The sequence below is a fragment of the Ceratotherium simum genome, chromosome 30 (genome assembly GCF_057802395.1).
Source record: "Ceratotherium simum simum isolate JZ-2026a chromosome 30, ASM5780239v1, whole genome shotgun sequence".
In the NCBI taxonomy this organism is placed as follows: Eukaryota; Metazoa; Chordata; class Mammalia; order Perissodactyla; family Rhinocerotidae; genus Ceratotherium; species Ceratotherium simum.
In genome coordinates, this window is record NC_141929.1 from 14,246,398 (window position 1) to 14,273,188 (window position 26,791).

Genomic DNA, 26,791 nt, shown 5'->3' on the forward strand with positions numbered 1-26,791 from the left:
GCAGACACTGCGCTGCTCTCATAGAGTTCCCAGTCTAGCCAGGGAGCCAGACAGTCAACAAAACATGACAAAACGCACACAAAGGCGCCCCCTGCTGGAGCCTAGATTCAGCCTTTTGCCTCAAATTACCTGGTGTGCATGCCCGAGGCTGTACCGTCCCCTCTGCTGATTGGCTTGCGGGATCGGCTTCCAGACCTCAGCCAATGGGGTTGCAGCGGCGAGTGACCGTTGGCGGAGGTAACCGCCATGCTGAGGGGCGATGGCCGGGCCTGTTGGCCGCATCCGAGGCCGCGCTCTGGGGCGCTTTCCGGTCGCCCTGCCCGTTGGCGAAGTGAGTATCTCTGAGGGTAGAAACGAGACCTTTTTTTCCCCCATATTTAGGCGTCTTCCTCGCCCCCACCCCTGGCGCCGGGGGCAGGAATAACAATAGCAGGTGATATTTATCCAGCCTTCGCGGTAAACCAGGCACTGGGCCGAAGGCCTTAACCCTGTGATCTCGTTGAATCTTCGAACCATGAGGTGGGTACTTACCAGGATTCAGAGGAGACGGAGGCTGCCTGAGGTCACGTGGGGGTAAAAGCAAGAGGCCGAATTCAAATCCAGGTGCTCTTAGTTCCCTGATTCTACTCTCCACGCCCTACTTTGGGAACTAGATGCTTTCTTAGCGGGAATCGCACATTGTGCAGGTGCGGGGAAGTGGACGTAGGAGAGTCTACAATCCTGATGCTGATTTTTAAGTTTTGTTTAGGAAAAGTAGCACATGCTAAAAGCATTCATGGGAAGGATAAGCACCAAATTCAGGATAGCTGCTGTTTCTCGGGATGGCTATGGGGGGGGGGGGCTTCAATTGAATCTTAATTGTTCTATTTCCTAAGCCCCCAGGTGGGAACCGAAATGTTTGTTATATTATTTCCTTTCTTGTTTGTCTGAAATACAAATTTAAAAGGAAAACATGCACATGCATGGAAAATAAATTTCAGAGGATAAAATGTGCATAACAAAATGGAAGTCTTCTCCCATCCCAGACTCTAGAGCCCCTCACTAGAAGCAGCCACTGTGATCAGTTTTGTATCTTATATATTTTCTATAGTATGTACAAGCATACATGTGAGTTTGTTTTTTGCACAAGTGGATCCTATTATATAAGTCCTGCACCTTGGATGGTTCCTTTTTTTAACCTCGTTAAACTTTCAAAAAAATTTTTCCCTTCACCTCCTTTAGCCTTGTGATCACTATGATTTCTCTGGCAAAATATTTCCACGATTGCTTCTCACATGATGAGATGTAGGTCATGGCTTGCCAGGCTGTGTGTTGCCTCTTTCTTTTTACACATCCTCACCTGTAGGGTCCAAAAAACATCTTCCCCAAGTTAACCCCTCAAAGGATGCAGAAGAAGAATCATGGCAAGTAGAGGATTGCCAGGAACTGCTTTACCCTTTCCCAAACATTTTTACTCATACTTTGCAGGTAAAATTTCACATAGAACCCACTATTGCTTGAAATTAATTTATTGTAGTGGGACATTGGCTAAGAGAGAGAAGTGGGGATTCATTTTCTCAGGTTGCAGGAGAATGCCCAGCTTCTTTCTAGTGAAGTAACAAGGGGAGAAAAGCTTGTTTGATTCCAGTTAGGGGAGAGCAAGTGTCACATTTAATCTTTATTTTACCTCTTCTCAAAGCCCAAAATATTCTTTCCTTTTTTAAAATTCTCCCAATCACACAACACTTACATGGGATAGCTGGGATTCTAACCCAGGCACAGCTAACTCCAAAGTCATGCCAGATGGGAAGGGCCTCCCTGGATGAACTCATTTGCTCATAAAGCTGCTCTGTATGGCTCTTTTCATCCGCCTCCTACCAACATCTCCATCCCTTGCTCTAGTCAGTCCCCACAGGAACTGTGTGTCTGTTCAGCTCCACAAACCTGCTTGTCCTTTCTTGTCTCTGATCGTCTACCTGGAACACATTTCCCTAGCACCTTGAGTATTTTTTCAAGGTGAAACTCCTGTAAGTGGTGTTGCCACACAGTCTGTGGGAGAAATTAACCAAACGGTGTTTGAGAGGGCTGATTCCCAACACCTGGACATTTGAAATCACCAACCTGAAAAGTGAGAAAAAAGATCTGCTTGTTTCAGTACGGAGTTGTGTGACTATCTGTAATGGTTTTCTGTTTTGATATACGTTTTCAATCTGTTCGAGCTTTTTCTATGCCTCTATGCTGGGCGGGTTTTGCTCGCCCAGTTGACAGGAGCTTAGGCACTTTAAGATAACTACATGCTTCAGTCTGCGGTTCTGGACGTGGGATAAGAAAGCGTGAGCTAAGCAGGCTTGAGAGTGGTCTGAAAGCGACCGAAGCAACAGCCCGAAAGGGTCCAGGGGCTGCCGGGCTGGCGCGGGCTCCGACGTCATTGCGATGCGCCGCTTCCGGTCCCCAGCGCCGGGCTGGAGCGAATGACTTCCCTCTTAGTGGGGCCGGAGCCGGGCTAGCCGCGACCCCCGGGAACCCACGATCGCGCTGCGCTGCGGCTAGTCCGCCATCACTAGCGTCCCACGCGCGCCTGGAACCATGGCCACCGACTCGTGGGCCCTGGCAGTAGACGAGCAGGAAGCGGCGGCCGAGTCGGTGAGTTGGTTTCAGTCGTAAAAGGGTCAGGGGTCAGTTTTGGCCGGGGATCTGATCCCTGGGAAAGGACACTGCCTAGGTTGGTCAGGGCCGGGATGGGGTGCGGGTGGGGATGGAGCCAGGACCCTGCCCTGGCTTTGTTTACCCACCGGCCTGCTGGTTTACATAAGTGCAGATGAGTGCTCCCCTCGAAAATGAGTCCAGCCCACCTGCCTGTCTTCCTGGAATCAGGGTAGATCATAGACTGCACTCACCACCCTGGATTTATAATCACCTTTGTAGGTGTCACTCTCCACCGCCCGTTTCTGAGCTTCTTGGGCTCAGGGACCATGGCTTACTGATATTTGTGTGCTTGCTCAGTGATGATGAATGATCGACTCAGAAAGCCCGACAGTCAGTAAATCCTCTCCTGATCCGCTTAACTTGTTCTGGGCCTGACAGACAGGAAGCAGGATGTGTGTTAAACATTACTGTGTAGAATTCATTTCTCCCACCTAAACGCCCTCAGTTCTGATGGTGTGTTGAACCTACTTTTTTAGTACTTATTCCTGTGACTTCTTCAAGAACAAGAACTTAGTCTTATTTTTTCTATAACTTATAAATAACTTTATATATACACTTATATATAACTTATATATGCACATAGTTTAAAGAGTCAAATAGTTTTAAAAACTGGTTCCCACCAATTGTTTCCTCCCCCGAAAAAACTATTTCTCTTGAAACTGATTTACCATATTGACCTCTTTGTTCCCTGAATAACATACTTGCTTTGCTACTTCTTGAATTTTCTGTTTTAGGTATTTATTGATTTTGACTCTTTCCTCTTTTCCCCACCACAAATGCACACCTTCCCATTCCCCATCTTTTCATTATATTATAATTTTTGTTAGATCAGTATTCCGTGTTTATATTAATTAGTAACTCATGAGTACTTTTACTTTCCTATAAAAGTTTTTTTTTCCTTGTAATTTATAATTGCCTTGTGTTTTTGCTTTGTATTCTTTGTACTTATCACCAATTCAATCCCAAGCTCTTTGCTGATTGTCTAAGTTTATCTCAGGATGTTCAGACACATCAAGTATTCTGTCAATTCCATTTCTCCCAGATCTTTTAGCCTGTTTCAGACCAGACTAGTTACCCCTATGTTCAGAGCACAGCTCATTTTGGAGGCTGGAGGTGAATGGGGCAAATTTCTCTTTGCCTTCATTCTGGGGATTCCTTCTTCTTCTCTTGTATTGGATCCCCTCTTTTCTGTATCTCCTCTCTTTGTCTTTCTTAATTGGATGGAGCCATCCATCAGTTTCTGGAGGTGTATGGGAAGTAAATTTCTTTCTTTTTTTTTTTTTTTCTTGTGAGGAAGATCAGCCCTGAGCTAACATCCATGCTAATCCTCCTCTTTTTTGCTGGGGAAGACCGGCTCTGAGCTAACATCTATTGCCAATCCTCCTCCTTTTTTTTTTTTTTTCCCAAAGCCACAGTAGATAGTTTTTTTTTTTTTTTTAATAATTTTATTTATTTATTTTTCCCCCAAAGCCCCAGTAGATAGCTGGATAGCTGTATGTCATAGCTGCACATCCTTCTAGTTGCTGTATGTGGGATGCGGCCCCAGCATGGCCAGAGAAGCGGTGCGTCGGTGCACGTCCGGGATCCGAACCCAGGCTGCCAGTAGCGGAGCACGCGCACTTAACCGCTAAGCCACGGGGCCGGCCCCCAGTAGATAGTTTTATGTCATAGTTGCACATCCTTCTAGTTGCTGTATGTGGGACACGGCCTCAGCATGGCCGGAGAAGCAGTACGTCAGTGCGTGCCCGGGATCCGAACCTGGGTCACCAGTAGCGGAGCGCGCGCACTTAACCAATAAGCCACGAGGCCGCCCAGGGGAAGTAAATTTTTTAAGGTATTGCAGTTCTAAAATTAGCTTATTTTGCCCTATCATGTGGATAATAGTAGGGCTGGATGTAGAATTGTAGGTTGGAAATTATTTTCCTGCCAAATTTTAAAGGCATTGTTCCATTACCTTCTAGATTTTTGTATTTGTTATTGAGATGTCTGAGACCATTCTGATTCCTGATGTGTCCTGTTTTTCCCTTTCTAAGCTTAGATAATCTTCTGTTTGTCTCCAGTGTTCAGAAAATTCATGATGATGCGTCTTGGGATGGGTCTATTTTCATCTGTTTTACAAGGCACTGGGTGGGTCTTTTTAATCTGGAAAACTCTTGTCCTTTCTTCACTTTGTTTTTTCTTCATCCCTTCTTTCTAAAACTCCTATTAGTTGAATGTTGGCTCTCTTGGACTGGCCCTTTAATTTTTTGTTTTTTGGTGAGGAAGAGTTGCCCTGAGTTAACATCTGTTGCCAATCTTCCTCTTTTTTTTTTTTTTTTTTTTTTGCTTGAGGAAGATTAGCCCTGAGCTAACATCTGTGCCACTCTTCCTCTATTTGGTATGTGGGTCGCCACCTCAGAATGGCTGAAGAGTGGTGTGAGTCCACACCCGGGATCTGAACCTGTGAACCTGGGCCGCCGAAGCGGAGCATGCTGAACCTAACCACTGTGCCATGGGGCCAGCCCCCCCTTTAATTTTTTTAAGTCAAGTTTGTGGAGGTACAATTTATATATAGTAAAATTCATCCTTACTAGCGCTACAGTTCTGTGAATTTTGACAAAGGTATGCAGTTATGCAGCTACCACCACAATCAAGATATAGAACATTGTCACCATTCCCAAAAAGTTCCCTCAAACTTTTTGCAGTCACTCCCTTCTCCCACACTTCTCTGGCAGTTGATTTGTTTTCTGTCACTATAGTTTTACCTATTCCAAAATGTTATATAAATGGAATCATACAATATATAGCCTTTTGAAAAATCTGGCTTTCACTTAGCATGATGCATTTGGGATTCAACCATGTTGTTATACGGATCAATAATTCCTTTTTATTGCTAAGTAGTATTCCGTGTATGGATGTGCCACAGTTTGCTTAATCTTCTGTTAATGAACATTTGGGTATTTTCCAGTTTTTGGCAATTATGAATGAAGCTTCTGTGTACATTAGGATACAGATTTTTGTATGGACTTAAGTTTGCATTTATCTTGGGATTTGCTGGGTTATATGTTAAGTGTATGTTTAACTTTAAGTTATATGCCAAACTGTTGTCCCAAGTGGCTGTACCATTTTGTATTCTCACCAGCAATGTATGAGAGCTCTAGGTGCTCCACCTCCCCACGAGCACAGCATGGCCGTTTTTCTCCATTCTTATAGGTCCTTTTCTCCATTCATCCAATTTCATTGTGGTTTTAATTTACATTTCCCCTGTAACTAATGATGTTTTTTTTTGGTTTTTTGTTTTTTTTAAAGATTTTTTTATTTATTTATTTTTCCCCCCAAAGCCCCAGTAGATAGTTGTATGTCACAGCTGCACATCCTTCTAGTTGCTGTATGTGGGACACGGCCTCAGCATGGCCAGAGAAGCGGTGCGTCGGTGCGCACCCGGGATCCGAACCCGGGCCGCCAGCAGCAGAGCGTGCGCACTTAGCCGCTAAGCCACGGGGCCGGCCCTAACTAATGATGTTGAGAATCTTTTCGTGTGCTTATTTGCCGTCCATGCAACTTCTTTGAAGTGGCTTTTCAAATCTTTTGCCCATTTTAAAAATCATATTGTTATTGAGTTGGGAGAGTTCTTTATGTATTCTTGATACAAGTTCTTTATCAGATATGTGTCTTGCATATATATCCTCCCAGACTGCAAATTGACTTTTTATTTTCACAATAGTATTTTTCGAAGAGCAAGCATTTTCAATTTTGATTAATTCTAATTTTTCATTTTTTTCATGATTAGTTCTTTTTGTGTTCTCTCTAAGAAATATATCTTACCCAAGGCCACGAAGCTTTTCATTTGTATTTTCTCCTAGAAAATTAATAGCTTGAAATTTACGTTTATGTCTATGATCCATTTTGTTAATGATTTTATGTTGGAGGAAGTATGGATGACCATCACCACAATCAATTTTAGAAAATTTTCATCACCCCAAAAAGAAACTCGTACCCATCAGCAGTCACCCCTTTTTCTCCCCAACCTCCCACCCTAGCTCCTTGCAATTACTAATCTACTTTCTGTCTGTTTAGATTTGCCTATTCTGGACATTTCATATCAATGGAATCATGCAATATGTGATCTTTTGTGTCTGGCTTCTTTTCACTTAGCATAATATTTTCACAGTTCATCCATGTTGCAGCATGAATCAGAATGTCCTTCCTTGTTATTGCCAAATAATATTCCATTATATAGATATAGCACAGTTTATTTATCCATTCATCAATGTCCATCAATGGACATTTGGATTGATTTTACTTTTTGGCCATAATGAATAATGTTGCTATGATCATTCATGTACAAGTTTTTGTGTGGACATATATTTTCAGTTCTCTTGGGTATATATTTAGAAGTGGCATTGCTGGATTATCTAATAACTCTGTGTTTAACTTCTGAGGAACTGCCGGAGCGTTTTCCAAAGTGCCTGCACCATTGTATCATCTTTAAGATTATCCTTTTCTTGGGGCCGGCCCTATGGCCTAGTGGTTAAGTTCAGTGCGCTCTGCTTTGGCGGCCCAGGTTCAGTTCCTGGGCGTGGATCTACACCACTGGTCATCGGTCATGCTGTGGCGGTGACCCACATACAAAACAGAGGAAGGTTGGCAGCAGATGTTAGCTCAGGGTGAATCTTCTTCAAGCAAAAAGAGGAAGATTGGCAACAGATGTTAGCTCAGGGTGAATCTTCCTCACCAAAAAAAAATAAAAGAAAGAAAGATTATCATTTTCTTTGAGATTAGTAGTATCTCTGAGAGGCACTATTGTGTAGTGGTTAAGGCCTCACACTTTGGAGCCAGACAGCCTTGGATTTGTATTCTGGGTCTATCACTTACTAGCTATAGGACCTTGGGCAAATTGCTTAACTTTCCTGTGCCTCAGTTTCCACATCCGTAAAATGGGGATAATCATAGTACCTAACTCATTGAATTATGAATGTGCCTGATATAAGTGCTATATCAGTGATAGCTATTGTTGTTGTTGTTGTTGTTGTTATCCGTAATTCACAGTTTCTTTGCAGGAATCTTTTAAGTTACTTGTCCATATTGTATGGATTAGTTAGTCGAATCTGGATAAAATTTGTGAATCTACTTAACCATGCATAGGTAAATGCATAGATCACAATATTCTAAAACTGAACAAATGAGTAAGTAATGAGTAAAGCCGCCGCTGTTACCCTCTTCCTTGTGGAACTCTCACTGAGGATCTCCACAGGCACTGCATGACATAGGTGACTGTGACTTGTACAGTGCAAGGTTACTGTATTTTAAATATTCATCAAGCTTCATCTCTTATTCATTTTATTTTATTTTTATTTATTTTTTTCCCCCAAAGCCCCAGTAGATAGTTGTATGTCATAGCTGCACATCCTTCTAGTTGCTGTATGTGGGACGCGGCCTCAGCACGGCCAGAGAAGCGGTGCGTCGGTGCGCGCCTGGGATCCGAACCCGGGCCGCCAGCAGTGGAGTGCGCGCACTTAACCACTAAGCCACAGGGCCGGCCCTCTTATTCATTTTAGATAAGAAAGTATTAGATTCCATTTATATTTATTTCCCCATTCCCCAGTGGCTCCTCTCTGTTCCCCTTTGTTCCATGGGAAATTTCAATTTAGAGGAGAGCAAAGGGATTAGAAAACTGAGTGAGCCTCTAAATCTCCTCCATCATCATCCTGCCTGAGGCGATCCCTATTGAGTATAGTTCATTTACCATTAAATCTTTCTGCTTCTGCCTTCAGATTCCTTTCTCAAATAACTTTTGAATAAAATGTGAGTGTAACTGTATAGTTTTCAATTATTTTCATATATCTTAAGAACTAAAGTATTAATTAAAGTCATTGAAAAATGTGGATATTATGAGGTGAGTGTTTTTGCTTTTTTGCCTTTAGATTTCAAAATAGTTTCCAGTGAAACTGCAAGAGAAACTGGTTTTTCCTTTTTGGTCCAAATAAATAGAGCAAAGGAAGGTAACTGAACTAACTGGCTTTCACCATAAGTTTCAGCGTTCTGTCACTGCAGTGGGTAATGAAAACTTCACTGTCCTGCTGCTATTGCCGTATAGGCTTTGGGATCCTTATAGCCTAGTAAGGGCTAAGTATGTTTTTAGATTCTGCTGGAACCTCTCCAGGATTCTGATACATTGTAATTGTAAAATACCACATCTATTGGTTTCATTTATATTGTTGCTACCAACTTTTCCTACACATTGCATTTTAGTTATTTTAACTATTTATTTATTCTGTTAACTTCAATTTGAACAATATATCAACAAAAGAATGGTTTGTCCTTTTATCATTGAATATTCAAATGCTTTACAGTAATGGATATTTCTAACTCATTTGCACCTCATTAACTCATTTATACCTCAGCCCTATCATTTATTTTAGGTAGCAGTTATCACCCTAAGAGTGGGTGCTATTAACCGTACTCTTGTAAATATTACCCATAAGTCAGTCTGTCTGTCTCTCTCTTTTTTTTTTTTTTGCAGGGAAAGATTCGCCTTGAGCTAACATCTGTTGCCAATCTTCCTCTTTTTTTTTTCCTCCCCAAAGCCCCAGTATATAGTTGTATATCCTAGTTGTAAGTCATTCTAGTTCTTCTATGTGAGCTGCCGCCACAGCGTGGCAACTGACAGACTGGTGGTATGGTTCCTCGACCAGGAAGCAAACCTGGGCCGCCAAAGTGGTGAGAGCACTGATCTTTAACCACTAGGCCATCAGGGCTGGCTCTCTCTCTCTCTTTTTTTTTTTTTTGTCAGCCCTGAATACTAGACTTAAGCGAGTTTCATTGGCAGGATGTGGAGGAGGAGTGCTTTAGTGAAGTCTAAAATATGTTGAACACCTACTGTATATCATGCCCTGTGCTAGTTGCTTCATATTTGTTACCTGTTAGCGTGTTCCCTCTCCTTCAGAATTAATGAAGGATTGTACTGCTTTATGATGATTTCCATTTTTGCCAATTTCCTTTCTTGCCAGTCTCTCCAGCGTGTTCCCTCCTGCTTCCTCCTGCCCCAATACCAAAGCAGACAGACACAAGAAACTCCCTTTTTAGTTTCCATCAATAGAAGTGAAGTTCCTCCATTCCTAATTAACCACTCATTAAAACAAACAATTTTTTCATTCCTTCCTCCCCTTTCTTCCTTCTTGGACTTAGAGGAAAGGCAGAAATGAACCTCAAGACATAAAGAACCTGTGTAGGTTATGCTTTAAGAAGTAGCCATTTGAGGACCGGCCCTGTGGCTTAGTGGTTGAGTATGTGCGCTCCGCTGCTGGCGGCCCAGGTTCGGATCCCGGGCGTGCACCGACCACCACTTGTCGGGCTGTGCTGAGGCCGCGTCCCACATACAGCGGCTAGAAGGATGTGCAACTACGACGTACAACTATCCACTGGGGCTTTGGGGAAAAAAATAAATAAATAAAATTATAAAAAAAAAAAAAAAGAAGTAGCCATTTGATTGTGGTGATTTTCATTCTTTTACCTTTCACTAGATGATGTCTTAAGCTCTACTTAATATTTTATGATTAGAGCACCTGCTTTGTGCCAGATCCAAAGGTCAATTAAAAATAAAAATATCCCCTGTCTTTAAGGTATTTTCTTTTCTTTTTTTTAGCTTTATTGAGGTATAATTGACAAATAAAAAGGTATTTTCATTCTAATAGGGGAGATAAGTCCTGCCAGGATATCTCTAATTTACAGTGTTTGATCAAGGTCCTAATAATTCTTTCTGTGAAATGTCTCTTTGCTCTGGGTCAGCCTGGTGGGTTTTTTGATTACACAGTGTGCCATGATGCTCCAAGTTGTTCCCAACTTAAAATATCAAACATCCAGCACAAGGCAACCTGAATGTGAGGCTGCATATCGGCATGCTGTGGTCCTGGGGCTCGAACATATCCTGCAACATAATTGATTCTTACCCAAAGATGCTTTTCATTGCTGTCCTCCCACCTCATTGTACTCTGTCTGAAGTATGACTGCATTTTCCAATATCTCTTTACATTTCCTCTTGTTTGGAAAGTGAGAGAATGACAACTCAAATGATATTCTACTGAGAGAGTCCTTGTAATCAGGGCATTAAGCAAACTCACCAATTATGATTCTCTCTAGGGATTATAATTAGGAAGTGTGGATTGAGCTGTTGTATAACCAATTTTTTCCTACTGCTGTATTTATGGGATATTTTGTTTATGGTCACTCAAACTTTTAGTAAATGAAAGGAGCCCAGCAGAACAACCTAATGAATAGGTCCTAATGACTAGATCTAATGAACAGGTTTTGAGAGTGTTCATTTCTCCCCAGCTTCATTGGGGAGGCTCTGTTGATTCAAAATATTTTAAATGATTTTCCTGACACTTCCCCTCCTCCCATATTCTCCATTTAGTTGAGCAACTTGCATCTTAAGGAAGAGAAAATCAAACCGGATGCCAATGGTGAGTAACTAAAAGCTAGTTTTAAAACAAATGTGATCTCCTTTAGAATTTATGTTTTGATGTCACAACTGTCTGGAAAAAATTATATATGTACCAGATGGGGCTGGGAGATACTGGCAGTCACTTGACTTGGGAATCAACAAACTGGATTGTTTTGTGTTATATTTTGCTTAATATAAGCATGAGGATGCTTAATTAGCTTATAAATTATTAAATTTATTACTAACCATAAGAATATACTGCCAAAGATTATTTATCATAAAATATTCCTCAATATGAGATGAGATAGACAAAGTATGAGCAACCTGAGAGTTAACCTATTGTAATCATTCTGAAATCGTATCTACCAAAAAATCTAAGATTTCTATTAAATTTTCATTGATGTACTTAATATTATAGGAGGGAAATTGTAACATTTACCTCACTCTGAATTCACTTACAATCTTTTTCTGTATAATTTTACATAACTACAACATTGTTTGAATGTATGTTTCTATTAATCAATAGTTTATACATAGAGACTCTAAATGGCATTATTGTGTTCATATATTGATGAAATATGGTTTGCCCAGATATTCCTCTGTTGAGCATCAAGATGGTTTCTAATCACTGACTGCTGTTATCATCTTCCTATAACATTTGGGAGATATTGATGCTATAAGGGAAATTAACATTAGTTTTTGAGGTACAGTGAGAGGACTTGCAATAGGAAATAATTGAAATATAAGCAACAGTATTTCATACGTTTGTTTACATAGGAACAATAAAATGTTTTTATGTGTGGCTTGGTTTCCTCATTTATTTTTTTGGTCCCCAGGCCTTTACATTTCTAGTGTCTCATAGAATTTGAATTGTCTCAGCTGTTGGGTATGGGATGTGATTTTGAATGACAGCCATTTTGTGTCTGATAAAGGTGCTGTTGTCAAGACCAGTGCTAATGCAGAGAAGACAGATGAAGAAGAGAAAGGTAACACAGCCTTAGAGTTAGGTACTACAGTCTAAGAGAATGGATTGTTATTTTAACACCCTACGTGGCTTGACTTTAATGGGAGTCACAGTGCTAATAAAAGTTTAACGTTGTTATTGGTGCAGGAATTCTAATTGTTTACATTTTGGAGGAATTTTACTGTGAAGAACTGATGAACTTCAGCAGCAGCAGGAAATATTCCCTGAATGATTATCTTGTACAGGGCATTATAAAAGAAATTTCAAAAAAGTTACGTACCCATTGTCTAATAAAATTAAATTTAATGATATTTTGACACATTTAACATGGATAACAAGATGCAAACAGCTTATACGATATCAAGATACAGACTTTGTTAATTTCTATTTTTCTCGTGTTTAGCTAATACTTTTATATTTATATTGAGTTTATATTGTGTGCCAATTGGAGAGTAAATATCTGGGTCTAGATAGGAGGAAGAGATAACCTCAGGAAAGGAGGGTTATTGGGAGTTGAGTTTTGGAGAAGAATATGAGGCTCAAATGGATATATGAGTCTCATCACCTTTCCCTTTAATGAAATAAACTATTTTAATTAATTATATTTATAAATCAAAGCTGTGACATACCTTGAATTAGAAGTGCCAGTACAAATATACGTTATTGCTCAAAATACCAATTGAATTCCTATGAGCTCATGGTGTATTTCATGGACTTGTTAAAATCTTTGCTCTCTTTTTCCTCACAGAGGACAGAGCTGCCCAGTCCTTACTTAACAAGCTGATCAGAAACAACCTTGTCGATAACACAAACCAAGTGGAAGTCCTACAACGGGATCCAAACTCTCCCCTCTACTCAGTGAAATCTTTTGAGGAGCTTCGGCTGTGAGTATTTGTTTACTTTCTGACCCTTCCCTTTGCATTTAGATAGAAATCCTAGGACTGTCATATATATTTTTTTATCACAGCAAAACATTTTTAGCTAACACAAGCTTAATAAAAGAATTTAGCTGCTTTGGGTTATTAAGTAAAATTTCCAGGTAACCTGAAAAAGCTTTCGCTGCACTCGCACATTGTGCTCAGTTCAGCACAATTCAAGTATAGTTATTTTTAGATTTAGTGTGTAACAGCAGTAAAAAAGAGAAAAAATCCCCCAGATATTTGGCTTCTTTCCTCAACCAAAGAGACTGTGACTTTCATCTTTAACTGTTTTTCCAGGAAACCACAGCTTCTCCAGGGAGTCTATGCCATGGGCTTCAACCGTCCATCCAAGATACAAGAGAACGCACTGCCTTTGATGCTTGCTGAGCCGTATGTGTCCTGACACAACTCTGTCCCATTTTCAATTTTCCATTTTTTAAAAATTTTATTATTAAAAAAAAACTATACTAGTAACACATGCTCATTTTAGAAAAGTTAGAAAACAATGAAAAATAAAAAAGAAATCATCTGTAGGGCTGGCCCCGTGGCTTAGCGGTTAAGTGCGCACGCTCCGCTGCTGGCAGCCCGGGTTCAGATCCCGGGCACGCACCGACGCACCGCTTCTCCGGCTATGCTGAGGCCGCGTCCCACATACAGCAACTAGAAGGATGTGCAGCTATGACATACAACTATCTACTGGGACTTTGGGGGAAAAATAAATAAATAAATAAAATTAAAAAAGAAAGAAAGAAAGAAATCATTTGTAATCTCCCTCCCTTCTACACTATTAATATTTGGAGTAAAGACTTGTAGATTTTTTTCTGTATAAACTTATATATATATATATATATATATATATATCTATATATATATATATCTTTTTTTTTTTTTTTTTTTTTTTTTTTGCTGAGGAAGATTCGCCCTGAGCTAACATCTTTTGCCAATCTTCTTTTTTGGCTTGACGAAGATTAGCTGTGAGCTAACATCTGTGTGCCAGTCTTCCTCTATTTTGTATGTGGGTCACTGCCACAGCCCGGAAACTCCTTTTCCTATTTGTCTAAAAATGGATATTTTAGGTCTGTATTTTCTTGAAGTTTTCTTTGTTCTGTGTCATAATAGTGACCTTTTTTTCAAGATGGATAATGTCTTTTTTTACTTGGCACTTTGAGCATACTTAAAGGTAACTAAATGGAATATTTTAGATTAGTCGTTTGTGTATATGGATCTTGATGCTTTCATAGATGCTCGTTTTTAGATTGTTAATGTTCAAGAGACTTGAGAGAATTATCTAGTACCTTTCTTCATTAACAAATATTTATTGAGTGCATGGTTTGTAACAGATACTATTCTAGGCACTTAGCTACATTAGTGAACAGAGCAGACAAAATCCCTGCCCACATGGAGCTTACATTCTAGTTTGGAGCATAGATAATTTATTTTTATTAAAAATAAAATATATACTATGTTAAAAGGTGATTTATTGTAAATATAATTAATGCCACTGAATTGTACACTTTAAAAATGGCAAATTTGGGGGCTGGCCTGGTGGCATAGTGGTTAAGTTCACATGCTCTTCTTCGGTGGCCCGGGGTTCGCGGGTTCAGATCCCGGGTGCAGACCTACACGCTGCTCAAGCCATGCTGTGGTGGCGTCCCATATATGAAATAGAGGAAGAGTGGTACAGATGTTAGCTCAAGGACAATCTTCCTCAAGCAAAAAGAGGAAGATTGGGAACAGATGTTAGCTCAGAGCCAATCTTCCTCACCAAAAAAAAAGGCAAATTAAAAAAAAAAAAAGGCAAATTTTACGTTGTATATTTGACCACACTTTTTAAAAGTTAATAATTTAATGTACAAAAAATATTGACTTGTACATTTTAAATGGGTGACTCCTATAGTATATGAATTATATCTCAATAAAGTTGTTTTTTAAAAAGGCGATGAAGGGCTGGCCTGGTGGCGCAAGTGGTTAAGTGCACGTGCTCTGCTGCGGCGGCCCGGGGTTCGCCAGTTCGGATCCCAGGCGTGCACCAACGCACCGCTTGGCAAGCCATGCTGTGGCGGCATCCCATATAAAGTGGAGGAAGATGGGCATGGATATTAGCCCACGGCCAGCCTTGCTCGGCAAAAAAGAGGAGGATTGGCAGATGTTAGCTCAGGGCCGATCTTCCTCATTAACAAAAAGGTGATGAGTGCTAAGGAGAAAAATAAATAGAGCATGATAGGGGAGATCAGGAATACCAAGGACCTGATTGCAATTTTATCCCCAACATTTTATTATGAACATTTTCAAACATCCAGCAACATTGTAAGGATTTTATAGTTAACACTCAGATGCCCACCACCTAGATTCTACCACTAATGTTTTACTATACTTTATCACATATCTACCCACCAATACATCTTGTTTTTTAAGGCATTTCAAAGTAGATTGCAATTTTAAGTCAACTGGTTAGGGTAGGATCTCATCAAGTAGGTGATATCTGAGCAAAAACTTGGAGAGGAGAGAGCTGACATGTTGTCGTCTGAGGACAGTTGTCCCAGACAGAATACAGCCAGCATGGAAGCCCTAGGATGAGAGCATGGCTGGCATGTTTTCAGAGCAGCATTGGAGAGGTTGTGGTGGAGTGGAGTGAGTAAGGGGGAGGGTAGTAGGCGATGAGAGCAGAGAGGTAATGGGGAGCCAGATCAGGTGAGACCTTGTATGACATTATAAGAATTTTTACTTTTACTCTGAATGAGTGATTGGAAGGTTTTTAAACAGAGAAATAACATGAGCTGACTCACATTTTAAAAGAATCACTGGCTACTGTGTTGAGAATAGATAAAAGATAAGGAGTGCTTCAAATCCTACCATAAAATCTCTCTATAGTGCCCTATATTTGTGAAGCTAGCATATATAACTGCTACAGAATCCAAGGCCACCTCCTGTAAATTAATTTTGAATGCTCATTCTTTTTTTTCTTTTGCTGAGGAAGACTAGCCCTGAGCTGACATTCATGCCTATCTTCCTCTACTTTATATGTGGGTTGCTGCCACAGGGTGGCTGATGAGTGGTGTAGGTCTACACCTGGGATCTGAACCTGCAAACCTGGGCCACTGAAGCAGAATGCACCAAACTTAACCACTACACCGTGCATCCATCCCCTTGAATGCTCATTCTTTAATTAAGCTTTAGTCTTCATTTTTATTAACTGAAAGGATACTTAAGATTTAAGCTCCTTGGGGCCGGCCTGGTGGCGCAGGCGGTTAAGTGCGTGCGCTCTGCTGCAGGGGCCCAGGGTTTGCAGGTTCAGATCCCGGGTGCGCACCAACGCACCGCTTGTCAGGCCATGCTGTGGCAGGCGTCCCAGGTAAAGTGGAGGAAGATGGGCATGGATGTTAGCCCAGGGCCAGTCTTCCTCAGCAAAAAGAGGAGGATTGACAGATGTTAGCTCAGGGCCAATCTTCCTCAAAAAAAAAAAAAATTTAAGCTCCTAAACAGTTTGTTTTCTTGTGCAGCCCACAGAACTTAATTGCCCAGTCTCAATCCGGTACTGGTAAAACAGCTGCCTTTGTGTTGGCCATGCTCAGCCAAGTAGAACCTGCAAATAGATACCCCCAGGTAAGGGCTGGGTGAATTTGGGTTTTCTGCTAATGCATAGCTAGAAGGGAAATGCCATTTGATGGATTAAAAGCCAAGCTGTGTCCCTGTGGCTTAGCGGTTAAGTGCGCACGCTCTGCTGCTGGCGGCCTGGGTTCGGAGCCCGGGCGCGCACCGACGCACCGCTTCTCCAGCCGTGCTGAGGCCGCGTCCCACATACAGCAACTAGAAGGATGTGCAACTATGACATACAGCTATCTACTGGTGCTTTGGGGGGAAAATAAATAAATAAAATTATAAAAAAATAAAATAAAAGCCAAGCTGTGTATTACTTTTTACATAAACTAGAACCCCTTAAGTTGAGCACATACAACATGGCTTATCTTCCAGTAACAACGAAAATCCTGTTCCCCTTCCCATGGTTTGCCAGTTCTGGGATACTGCTGATAGGGTTGGCTCCTTTACTTGCAGGAAAAACCTCCTTCATACAACTGGCATCCATTAGAAAGTTCTGAGAACTGTCGAGTAAGTGAAACGGAAGCTAATCTCCAATTGGAATTTCAGGTCCTTGCTCACATGTGGGTTGTGGTAATCTAGTAGCCAATAGCTGTTTTCAAGTGTCTTTACCCAGCGAGAGTTCTGACCCCTAAGAATTCTCGCTTATGACTTTGCAGCTTAAAGAATCAAATGGTGTGCACTTTATATATTCTTTCCTTCAGCCTCAGCTGGAGGAATAACTAAATCCTAATGGTAATTCTCCATTGCAGAAGAGCTATTGTCTTGAATTCTCAGTCTGCACTCTTTCTTACCAGTGTCTGTGCCTTTCCCCAACTTACGAGCTCGCCCTTCAAACGGGAAAAGTGATTGAGCAGATGGGCAAATTTTACCCTGAACTGAAGCTAGCTTATGCTGTTCGAGGCAATAAATGTGAGTATGAATATGTGATTCTATTTCATTAAGCTAATAACTTCCTTTCTGAAAAATTTCAAAACACATGCAGTAGTTGAAATAATACAATGAATACGTGTGCCCTCCACTTAGATTTGCAAACTTAACATTTTGCCGTATTTGCTTTCTCTGTATGTGTGTGTGTATCTTTTTGGTGAACCCTTTGAAAGTAAATTGCAGGGGCCGACCCCATGGTGTAGTGGTTAAGTGCGTGCGCTCTGCTGCTGGCGGCCCGGGTTCGGATCCTGGGCGCGCACTGATGCACCGCTTGTCAGGCCATGCTGTAGCGGCATCCCATAAAAAATGGAGGAAGATAGGCACAGATGTTAGCCCAGGGCCAGTCTTCCTCAGCAAAAAGAGGAGGACTGGCATGGATGTTAGCTCAGGGCTGATCTTCCTCACAAAAAAAATAAATAAATAAAATAATAAAATAGACTGATCCTCTTTAAAAAAATAAATAAATAAATTGCAGACATTGTGGCTCTTTATTCCTAAATACTTTACCATGCATTTCATAATAAGGACATTCTTCAGCATACCCATAAGACCCTATCACAACCAAAAAAATTAACAGATTCCCTAATAGCTAACATTAGTCCATTATCATTTTTCCCCAGTTGTCCCAAAAGTGTATCTTTATGGCTGTTTTGTTTTTGAACCAAGATTGAGTCAGTGTATATGCATTGCATTTGGTGGTTGTATCTCTTAAGTTTCTTTCAATCTAGAAGAGTCCCCTCACATCCCCCTGCTTACGTTTGACTTTTTGAACAGACTAGACTAGTTGCTTATAAAATGTTCCAAATTCTGGATTTCTTTAATTGTCTAATTTCTTTTTAATGTCATTAGAAGAACAACAATGTTCTAGAATGTTCATGGCAGTTAACTCTGGGAGCTTATTTTTATATTCTTTTCTCTTTATTCATCTTTTCTACTTTCATTTGTTTTATAACAAACTAACTATATTTAAAATTTGTTGGAAGTTTGGTTGAGTTCTGTGGATCTTGAACACAAACCTGTGACTTTATGACTTGCAGAAATCCACTCTGTGCACAATGTCCTAATGCCAACTTGAAGTCAATTCTGAAGAGAAAAATAAATAAGATAATCAAACTTAGTGGAAAATAATCATAAGACATTTAAAACATTACAATTTGGATTTGCATTACAATGGCAGAGGATTCTAAATTTTTTGTGAGGGGCAGTAATTGGTTTGTTAACCGAAGTAGGAAGCAGCATTTGTTAGCTTTGAATTGACTCGACATTCCCATTTGGCCAAAATTTAGGCTGTGACTAGAGGGGGCTTGTGTATGTCTGGTCAAGGCTGTAATTAAGGACTAAAAATTGAATCAGTAGGTACCACCTAATTCAAAATGAAGAGCCAAATTTTCGATTTCAGACTGCACAGGGCCAAGAATGTGCCATAGTCTGCCAGACCTACTCTGGGGAAGCACTTTAAGAGAGACAGTTTATGTTTCTTTGAGAAGACAAAGTCTTTTATAATGAATCCTATTTACTGACCTGGGCAGGGGGCACGTAAAGGCAACTGACTTGTTTGATGTAGATGCTGGGATAGCTGAGGAGCAGAGTGCACTGGAGCGAGAAGAACTTAGAAAAAAGTCTACTTGTGAGGAAATGCAATCCTGGTCTGAGGAAACGATCTTGACAGAGAAGAAATAAAGATAACAGATCCTTAAAAGAGAATTGGATGATTATAGAGAATGAAAAAGAATACCACTGACGAGGTTTTCATCTTCTCATTGTTTATATCCTTACTATATCTTTTCAGCATTATTGTCTATTTTTTTGTGTTTGTCCATTAATACGGTAGTGATATCTTAACCTTTCCTTAAAATATTAATGCAAACAACAAAACAATTGCATTAAAATACATCATAGCTTTAGAATTTTTCAGAGAGGAGAGCTGGCTTTGCCATGGGAATACCCATGGAAAACATCTTGTCTCCACAGTGGAAAGAGGTCAGAAGATCAATGAGCACATTGTCATTGGCACCCCTGGGACTGTTCTGGACTGGTGCTCCAAGCTCAAGTTCATTGACCCCAAGAAGATCAAAGTGTTTGTTCTGGATGAGGCTGACGTGATGATAGCTACTCAGGGCCACCAAGATCAGAGCATCCGCATCCAAAGGTAGGAACTCTCGAGCCAGGAGGAACGTCTCAGCCTCCTGATCTGTAACATCTCCTTTTACTTCAGACTCCTCTTCTTGCCCCTACCAGGTTCTTTACTACTTCCAGAATCATTTGTTTGATGGGCCATTTCCATGTCAGCACATGGACCGTCATACTCCCAGCCTGGGTTGAGGAAGGAGACTCAGGGACTCTAACACTACCCATGCCCCTATCCTATGTCTGCTTCTACCTCCTCCCTATAATTCTCCTCCCCTCATTTGTCCTCTTCCTGGGGATGTAGACTATCCGAGCCTGGGGAGGCTGTGCTTCAGTTCCTTCCAGTGAAACCTCGGGATCATCCAGCATTCCCTTGCAGGATGCTGCCCAGGAACTGCCAGATGCTGCTTTTCTCTGCCACCTTTGAAGACTCTGTATGGAAATTTGCCCAGAAAGTGGTCCCTGATCCAAACATTATCAAACTGAAGCGTGAAGAAGAGACACTGGACACCATCAAGCAGTATTATGTCCTTTGCAATAACAGAGACGAGAAGTTTCAGGCCTTGTGTAACCTCTACGGGGCCATCACCATTGCTCAAGCCATGATCTTCTGCCATGTGAGTAGCAACAGCAGCAGCAGCAACTGCAAGCCTGCTGGGGGAGGAGCTCCCCTGAAGGATGTTGCCTTGCCCACTCCCTCTCAGCCAGCCCCACCTCAGTGCTGAAGAGGACCAGGTTCCCTCTGTGTGACTAGAAAGAAAATGATGAATCACTTCCACCTGCCCCAGGGCATATGCTCCTCAGATTGTAATGAGTTACAAAGGGAACACCGTGAAGAACTGAACCTTCTTGATCCCACTTCTTAGAGATCTTAAGAAAAATGCGAAATAACATCCAATGAAATAATTTTAAAACATTAAGAATATAGACTATTTAGGAATAAAGACCTTTGTCTCACACTACACTTTTCCTAGATGAACTAAGATCATTTAAGTAATTTGTCCAAAAAAAATCATGTGGCTAAAATTCTGTTTGAGAAATTTATAAGCCTAACCTGCTGACTGAACTCAGCAGGGCTTTCATGTATTTTAATGGCGACAAGCCCTGCTTTTTTGCAGGTATCTTCATTTAAAACAATTCTTTTCACTCTAGACCCGCAAAACAGCTAGTTGGCTGGCAGCAGAGCTCTCAAAAGAAGGCCACCAGGTGGCCCTGCTGAGTGGTGAAATGATGGTGGAGCAGAGGGCTGCGGTGATTGAGCGCTTCCGAGAGGGCAAAGAGAAGGTTCTGGTGACCACCAACGTGTGTGCCCGCGGTGAGCAGAGAATGTGCCCTGGTCTGCCAGGCTCGGGGTAGCAGGAGAAACCCTCATAGTCACGAAGCTCAGATGGTTTGGGGGCGATCAGTGAGGGTGACATTCTTTTCTAGGAGAGACTGGATTCCCTGAGCAGATAAGAACTTTCATAGAAGCCAGGAGTCCCGACTTGGTGGAAGGAAACATACAGGCATCTGACTGGTTTAGAATGGCGCCTGCTCCTCTTGGGGCACCCAGTGAGGTTTTAGCTGCCTCTCTAGATACTTGTATCTAGCAGAGGCTCTCTTACTGATTTTATAATTTGGTTAGCACCTGCCAAAGTTCTCTTTTTTTCCTCTGGGTTCTTATTCCCAAATCCCAGAGCTGGCCCATCCCAGAGTCTTCCTTCCACCCAAAGTTGGTATACATTGGCTTGACTATGGGCAACAAAGATTTTGTCTCCTGTCCTTACTCCTCTGCACTCTCCTTCACACAGGTATCGATGTTGAACAGGTGTCTGTCGTCATCAACTTTGACCTTCCCGTGGACAAGGATGGGAACCCGGACAACGAGACCTACCTGCACCGGATCGGGCGCACCGGCCGCTTTGGCAAGAGGGGCCTGGCAGTGAACATGGTCGACAGCAAGCACAGCATGAACATCCTGAACAGAATCCAGGAGCATTTTAGTGAGTCCCTGGGAGCGTCTCCTTCCAGGGCCCTTTCCTTTCAGGGGCAAGTCCAAGGGGGGACTGGGGAAGGGTGGGTTTTCCTGTGGCCCCGAGAGAGGCCTTTGTCTCTATCCACATTCCTTTCCTTCCCTACAATATGGAAGTTCCCAAAGAGCACACCTGGAGAGTTCAGGGCTCAGGGACTCAAGTGACAGCTCCCCCTTGGCCAGCTGAAGGAGACTGTTGCTGTCAGTGTCCCTTGCTCAGGCACCGGAAGCCTTTGCAGTTAATTGAAGGATGGCTGTGGCCAGAGGCAGGGCACGTCCCTAGGTGGGGCAGAGACCTGTGTTTCCTCTCTCTCTGCTGTGCTGACCCTTCCCTAGGTGTGTGTCTCCACAGTAATCCCATGTTGATCTCTCTCTGAATTCTCTCCTTTTCCCCCTAGATAAGAAAATAGAAAGGTTGGACACGGATGATTTGGATGAGATTGAGAAAATAGCCAACTGAGAAGCTCCACCAGTCACTGATGCTGGCCCTGGGCGCTCCCCCTGCACGGGAGACTAGTGCTTTCCTGACACAGGCCTCACAGTCACCACAAAGACGAAGGCACGAGTAGAGAGAAACTACCTACCTCGTTTTAAATTACGTTTGGACTTGACAAAAATTGTGCAAATGATGGGGGAAGGTAGAAAAAAAATGTTTACACAACTTCTTAAGATTAGGTGTGAATACACAGAAATTTACCTTTTGGAAATTCCGTCTGTTTTTTTTTTGGCCACCCTTTTCTGTTATGCTAATTTACATGCTGTGGCTAAATCACTTGCTCAGGATCCTTTGTGTCAGCCCCTGCCTGTTCTCTGGCTAGGAGTGTTTGGGCCAGCCTCCAGCCCTTGTGAAAGTGACAGAACAGAGGTAAAGAGGGAACACAGAGAAAGAGACCGCAAGTAGGATAGGTATGTAAGCCAGCCATTATGTTTGGAGTATGGCGTGAGGCAGCAGAGGAGGCCTGTGAGCTACCTGTTTGGATTTGGGGTGGGACCACTCATCTGAGTGTTGTCAGCCCCTCTCTGTCCTGATCCCACAGCAGGAAGGGAGTTGCTAAGCATGGACCAAAATGCCAACTGGGACCTTTGGTGTATGCAGGTTTGTGTTGCAGGACCATGACCTGTTCTCAATAGGTGCAATCAGTGTATAGTGCATATCTGATTACTGGTGGGTCCCTTGCTTATGCTTGGGCAAGTCCTGTGGAGAAGTCATCGTGGAGAATTAGTGGTGGCCCTAGCTTGCCACAAAACCTGATCTCATAGGCACTTGCAGCATCTTTTTTTACATCCCTAACCTCACCTTGACCCCTTAGTAGGCCCAAGCAAATAAAAGGTCTGAAGTCTGGATCCTCAGTGAGAATTGTGGTTTCAAGTCTCTAATACTCAGCCCCAAGGCAGCTCCAGAAGTGATCAGCAATAGTCACAAATCCTTGCTTTGTCTCCAGATCCCAGAAGGCAAGTTTTGTCAGAGCTGGGGAATGATTTCACATATTTGGCGTCTTGATTGTAAAAAGGATTCTGAACATCTGCATTTTCAGTGCTCGGAATACAAACAGGTGCAACTAAGGGACCAGACGGACTATAGCCATTCATCTGTCGAAGGCAAGAGTGATTGCCAAGACCTTTGCTCCATCCTTAACTTGGCATCTGTGTGTAGAATAGTAAGAGCAAATGATATTAATGGACACTTCCTCATACCTGGCCAAAGTTGTTGGTACCCACAGAGTGACAGAGCAAAAATGAGATGAAACGGAGTTGCAAGAGCAATATGAAATGCCAGCCAAAAGGAGTCCTCTTCAGCTCTTTGACCTTGATACAGAGTGGCCACTTTATCTAGGACCAGGCCTGGAAGAGGGATTTTCTGTGATGAGAACTCTTCCAATCCCAGACCTTCCTTATAGGTGTTGCTGTGTTTTAGAGCCAGATCTATCTCTTGGGAAAGGAAGGGGCCAATGCCAGCCTCCAGGTGGTTTCCTTTCTCTGACATTACATATACTGCAAAGAGACCAAGAGACTGCCAATCCTGCCACACTCCCCCGTGGGCACTTGATTGTGTAGTCTTCTCTATGCTTCTGACCCACCTTGGGAGTCTTATAATAAAAGAAATTTAATGCCTCACCTCGCCCAAAGTCCTGTGGACCCAGCCTGAAAACAAAGGCAATAATTAAAGAAGTATAGACTACTCACAAGGCTGCTGGCTGACTACACCCCACCTTCTCACAATATATATAACCTATCTACTGAGTAGCCCTAAATCTGAGCAGGAAAATGGGAAGGGATGTGTTTCAGACTCTTTAATAGTAGGAGTAAATGGGTATCTGGTAGAAATCTAGATCAACAGTTCTCATCTGGGGTCTTGGACCCCCAGAATTCACTGGATGGGTTTCATGGAGTTTATGAAGTATATGCAGTATTTTGAGTTTAAATGCATATTCCTGGGTAGAGACTCCCAAAGGAGTATGTGTCTTTTAAAAAGGTAAGACTCACTGTTATGGATGGCTCTGGAATGTCACCCCTGTGTCATTGCAGTGTATATTCCTTCACAGTCCGTATTCATTCCTGCCACTGCTTGGTTCCCAGGGTTCAATGATCCACAGCTGCCTCTGTGATCTTGTGCTATCTGGAGACATCAATAATGTAAAAATGTATTGAGCCCTTGGTGAGCTTCAGTCCTGAGTTTCTTTTACTGTTTTTAAAAGTTCCTATGTATGGAATGATAAAGTGTGCCCTAGAACAGAGAAACTCACTTGAGAAAAAGAGATTTTGGTCCAATGGAAGATTCTAGATATGTTCATTATCCATAAACAATGGATTTTATTGGTTTTTTTGTGTCGTTCATTGGCTTTATGCATAAGAACTAATCAATTGTTGATGTACTCTTTATTGATGTTAATTGAATTTATGAAGTGTACATGTTACTAAGACATCATTAAGGAGTATAAGAAGAAAACAGCAGCATGTTTTTGGTTGCTGGTATTAGTAATCATACATAAGTGAAGATTCACATATTATTCCACAGGCTAGTCATCACCTGATACTACTATTCCATTTCAGAGTTGACATTGCTCCAACATGAGCTGTTGGGATGTCTCCATAGGCCAAGGGCCCTACTCAATTGCGAGAGGGCTTCTGACATTCCTTTTTTTCCTGCTGGTAAAGCAGAGGACGCTGGCTTACTAATCAGAAAGAGGGTAGATGCCAACAATTACAAAGTCTTTACATTTATTTTTCTAGTCCTGAGAAAGGAATAAAAATAGGGCTTGGAAATAAATCTTCTCCCTTTGTTGTTTCATCTCTTGTTTATTATTTAACATGAAGGCTACTTCATAGTGTCATTGGTATTCAGAAGGTAAGGATTTCTCAGGTTAAAGAAGATATCATGAAGGAGCGGAGTTTGCTTATAAGAGAAAAGTGGGATTCCAAGTGACAAGAAGAGTGCCCTAAACAGAGGAAGGGAATATTAAGACTAAATCAACTTCACCAGGATAAACACAGTATACTGGAAGGGTAGTGAGGAGAGCAACCTGGCCACATGGGCAGAGAAAAGACTTGTTAGGTAGAAAATGAAGATCTGCTTGTTTGAACAGGATTTGGATTTAGTAGTAAATTATCACAGAGTCTTAAGTCACAGAAAGGAAATAAGGAAATTGTGGGATTTTTTGGGGGGGGTGAGGAGAGGGGGTTGGTCTAGCAGAGGTGTACAGGATATATTAAAGCTGGAAAAGGCTGGCATCTGAGAAAACCAGTTAGAAGATGATTATTGCCTCAGTCCCATCACACAGCAAGTGCCAGGATGTCATTGGTTGTATTGAGAACACAAGAAATGGACTGGAGGGATACTATAGAGGAAGAATGGTAGGCTTTTATACCTACTTGTTATTCCAAAAAGGACTTCTGGCTTTTAAAACATTAGTTAACACTATACAAAATAATTCTGGGGACAAACCCAAAAGGAAGGTTTGGAAAGAACAGATAGTATCAGGGTTGAGTCTCATACACAGCATGTATGATGTCAGGCCTGTCACCTTTGCAAGACACAAGTGGCCCCTCTCCGCCGACACCACCTAAGCTGTTGTAGATTTCAGGGGTCCTCTTTAGGTTTCTCCTGGTCCTGGACATCGATACTAGGTTCTTAGGAACTCCCTGCAGTTTTACCTGACTGCTTTTCTGCTTGAAAGTAAATATTCCTTAGTCTGTTGTCTGACTCAGATTGTAGCATCTTCCAAAAATGACACAATGGAGGTGAGGGAACCTGAGGGGCTGATGCTAGGTGGCTCCAGTACCCTGCTTTCCTAATCCTGAGTCTGGAGACAGGGCTTCCCCAGAATAGTTTCAAACACCTAGTGGGAAGTTAGAGGCCAGGTGGAGATCTGCTTGGAGGATATTTGTCACACTCCTACCCTGTGCCCTCTCTTTCTCCAGCCCCTGTTGTTGGATGCTTCTGCCTTGGCTTAGAATCTGGTCTGGCATTAGTATTCAGCAGAGCAAGGGCTTCTCCATGGTAGTTTTTTTTTGTTTGTTTGTTTTTTTTTGGTGAGGAAGATCAGCCCTGATGCTAATCCTTCTCTTTTTGCTGAGGAAGACTGGCTCTGAGCTAACATCTATTACCAATCCTCCTCTTTTTTTTTTTTCCCCCAAACCCCCAGTAGATAGATAGTTGTATGTCATAGTTGCACATCCTTCTAGTTGCTGCATGTGGGACGCGGCCTCAGCATGGGCGGAGAAGCGGTGCGTCGGTGCGCACCTGGGGTTCCGAACCCGGACCGCCAGTAGCGGAGCGCACACTTAACCGCTAAGCCACAGGGCCGGCCCTCTCCATAACTGTAAAATGGGGATAGGAGTAGGTGGAGGAAAAGAATATTAGGTGAAGCCTGAGAGTGGTGGCTGTCTGGGATGCCAGCTGCTCAGATGAGACACATTGCCTATGCTTTAGTGATATCGCATAGGTAGAGGTGGTTGGGGGACAGAGCTTTCTTTATGCAGCCTTATAGCCCAGGACTACAGCCAGTTTCTCCCACAGGAAGGTGTGTGTGTGTGGAGGGGTGTTTAGATGGAACTCTCCTGGAAGTACTAGTACACATTTTGTGAGTCTTTACAAGTGTTCAGTTACTCAGTAGTCCCCTCTTATCCATGGTTTC

General features: G+C 42.1%; 1 protein-coding gene across 3 annotated transcripts; it reads left to right on the forward strand.

The window, feature by feature from the left end:
• Window positions 1-312: 312 nt before the first annotated feature.
• DDX19B (DEAD-box helicase 19B) lies at window positions 313-24,945 on the forward strand. Of its 3 annotated transcripts, none has more exons than XM_004431827.3 (12): window positions 313-331; window positions 11,078-11,126; window positions 12,040-12,093; window positions 12,820-12,955; window positions 13,289-13,381; window positions 16,492-16,594; window positions 17,386-17,500; window positions 19,490-19,667; window positions 20,025-20,262; window positions 20,798-20,960; window positions 21,436-21,627; window positions 22,055-24,945. In XM_004431827.3, exons 5-12 carry the CDS (start codon window positions 13,320-13,322, stop codon window positions 22,114-22,116), a joined length of 1,113 nt encoding a protein of 370 aa, XP_004431884.2. In that variant the 5' UTR covers window positions 313-331; window positions 11,078-11,126; window positions 12,040-12,093; window positions 12,820-12,955; window positions 13,289-13,319; the 3' UTR covers window positions 22,117-24,945. The 3 variants fall into 3 exon arrangements, with proteins under 3 accessions (XP_004431884.2, XP_004431885.1, XP_087276072.1); XM_004431828.3 differs by lacking the exon at window positions 313-331 and adding an exon at window positions 890-2,622; XM_087419946.1 differs by lacking the exons at window positions 313-331; window positions 11,078-11,126; window positions 12,040-12,093; window positions 12,820-12,955; window positions 16,492-16,594 and having other exon boundaries at window positions 13,309-13,381.
• The last annotated feature ends 1,846 nt before the right edge of the window (window positions 24,946-26,791 follow it).

What these genes read in the sequence shown, in the direction of transcription:
- DDX19B (XM_004431828.3), top strand. Translation starts at nt 2,566, where the DNA reads ATGGCCACCGACTCGTGGGCCCTGGCAGTAGACGAGCAGGAAGCGGCG. An exon ending in CCTTTGATGCTTGCTGAGCC is followed by an intron (nt 13,382 to 16,491) that starts GTATGTGTCCTG and finishes TTTCTTGTGCAG; the next exon opens with CCCACAGAACTTAATTGCCC. An exon ending in CACCAACGTGTGTGCCCGCG is followed by an intron (nt 20,961 to 21,435) that starts GTGAGCAGAGAA and finishes TCCTTCACACAG; the next exon opens with GTATCGATGTTGAACAGGTG.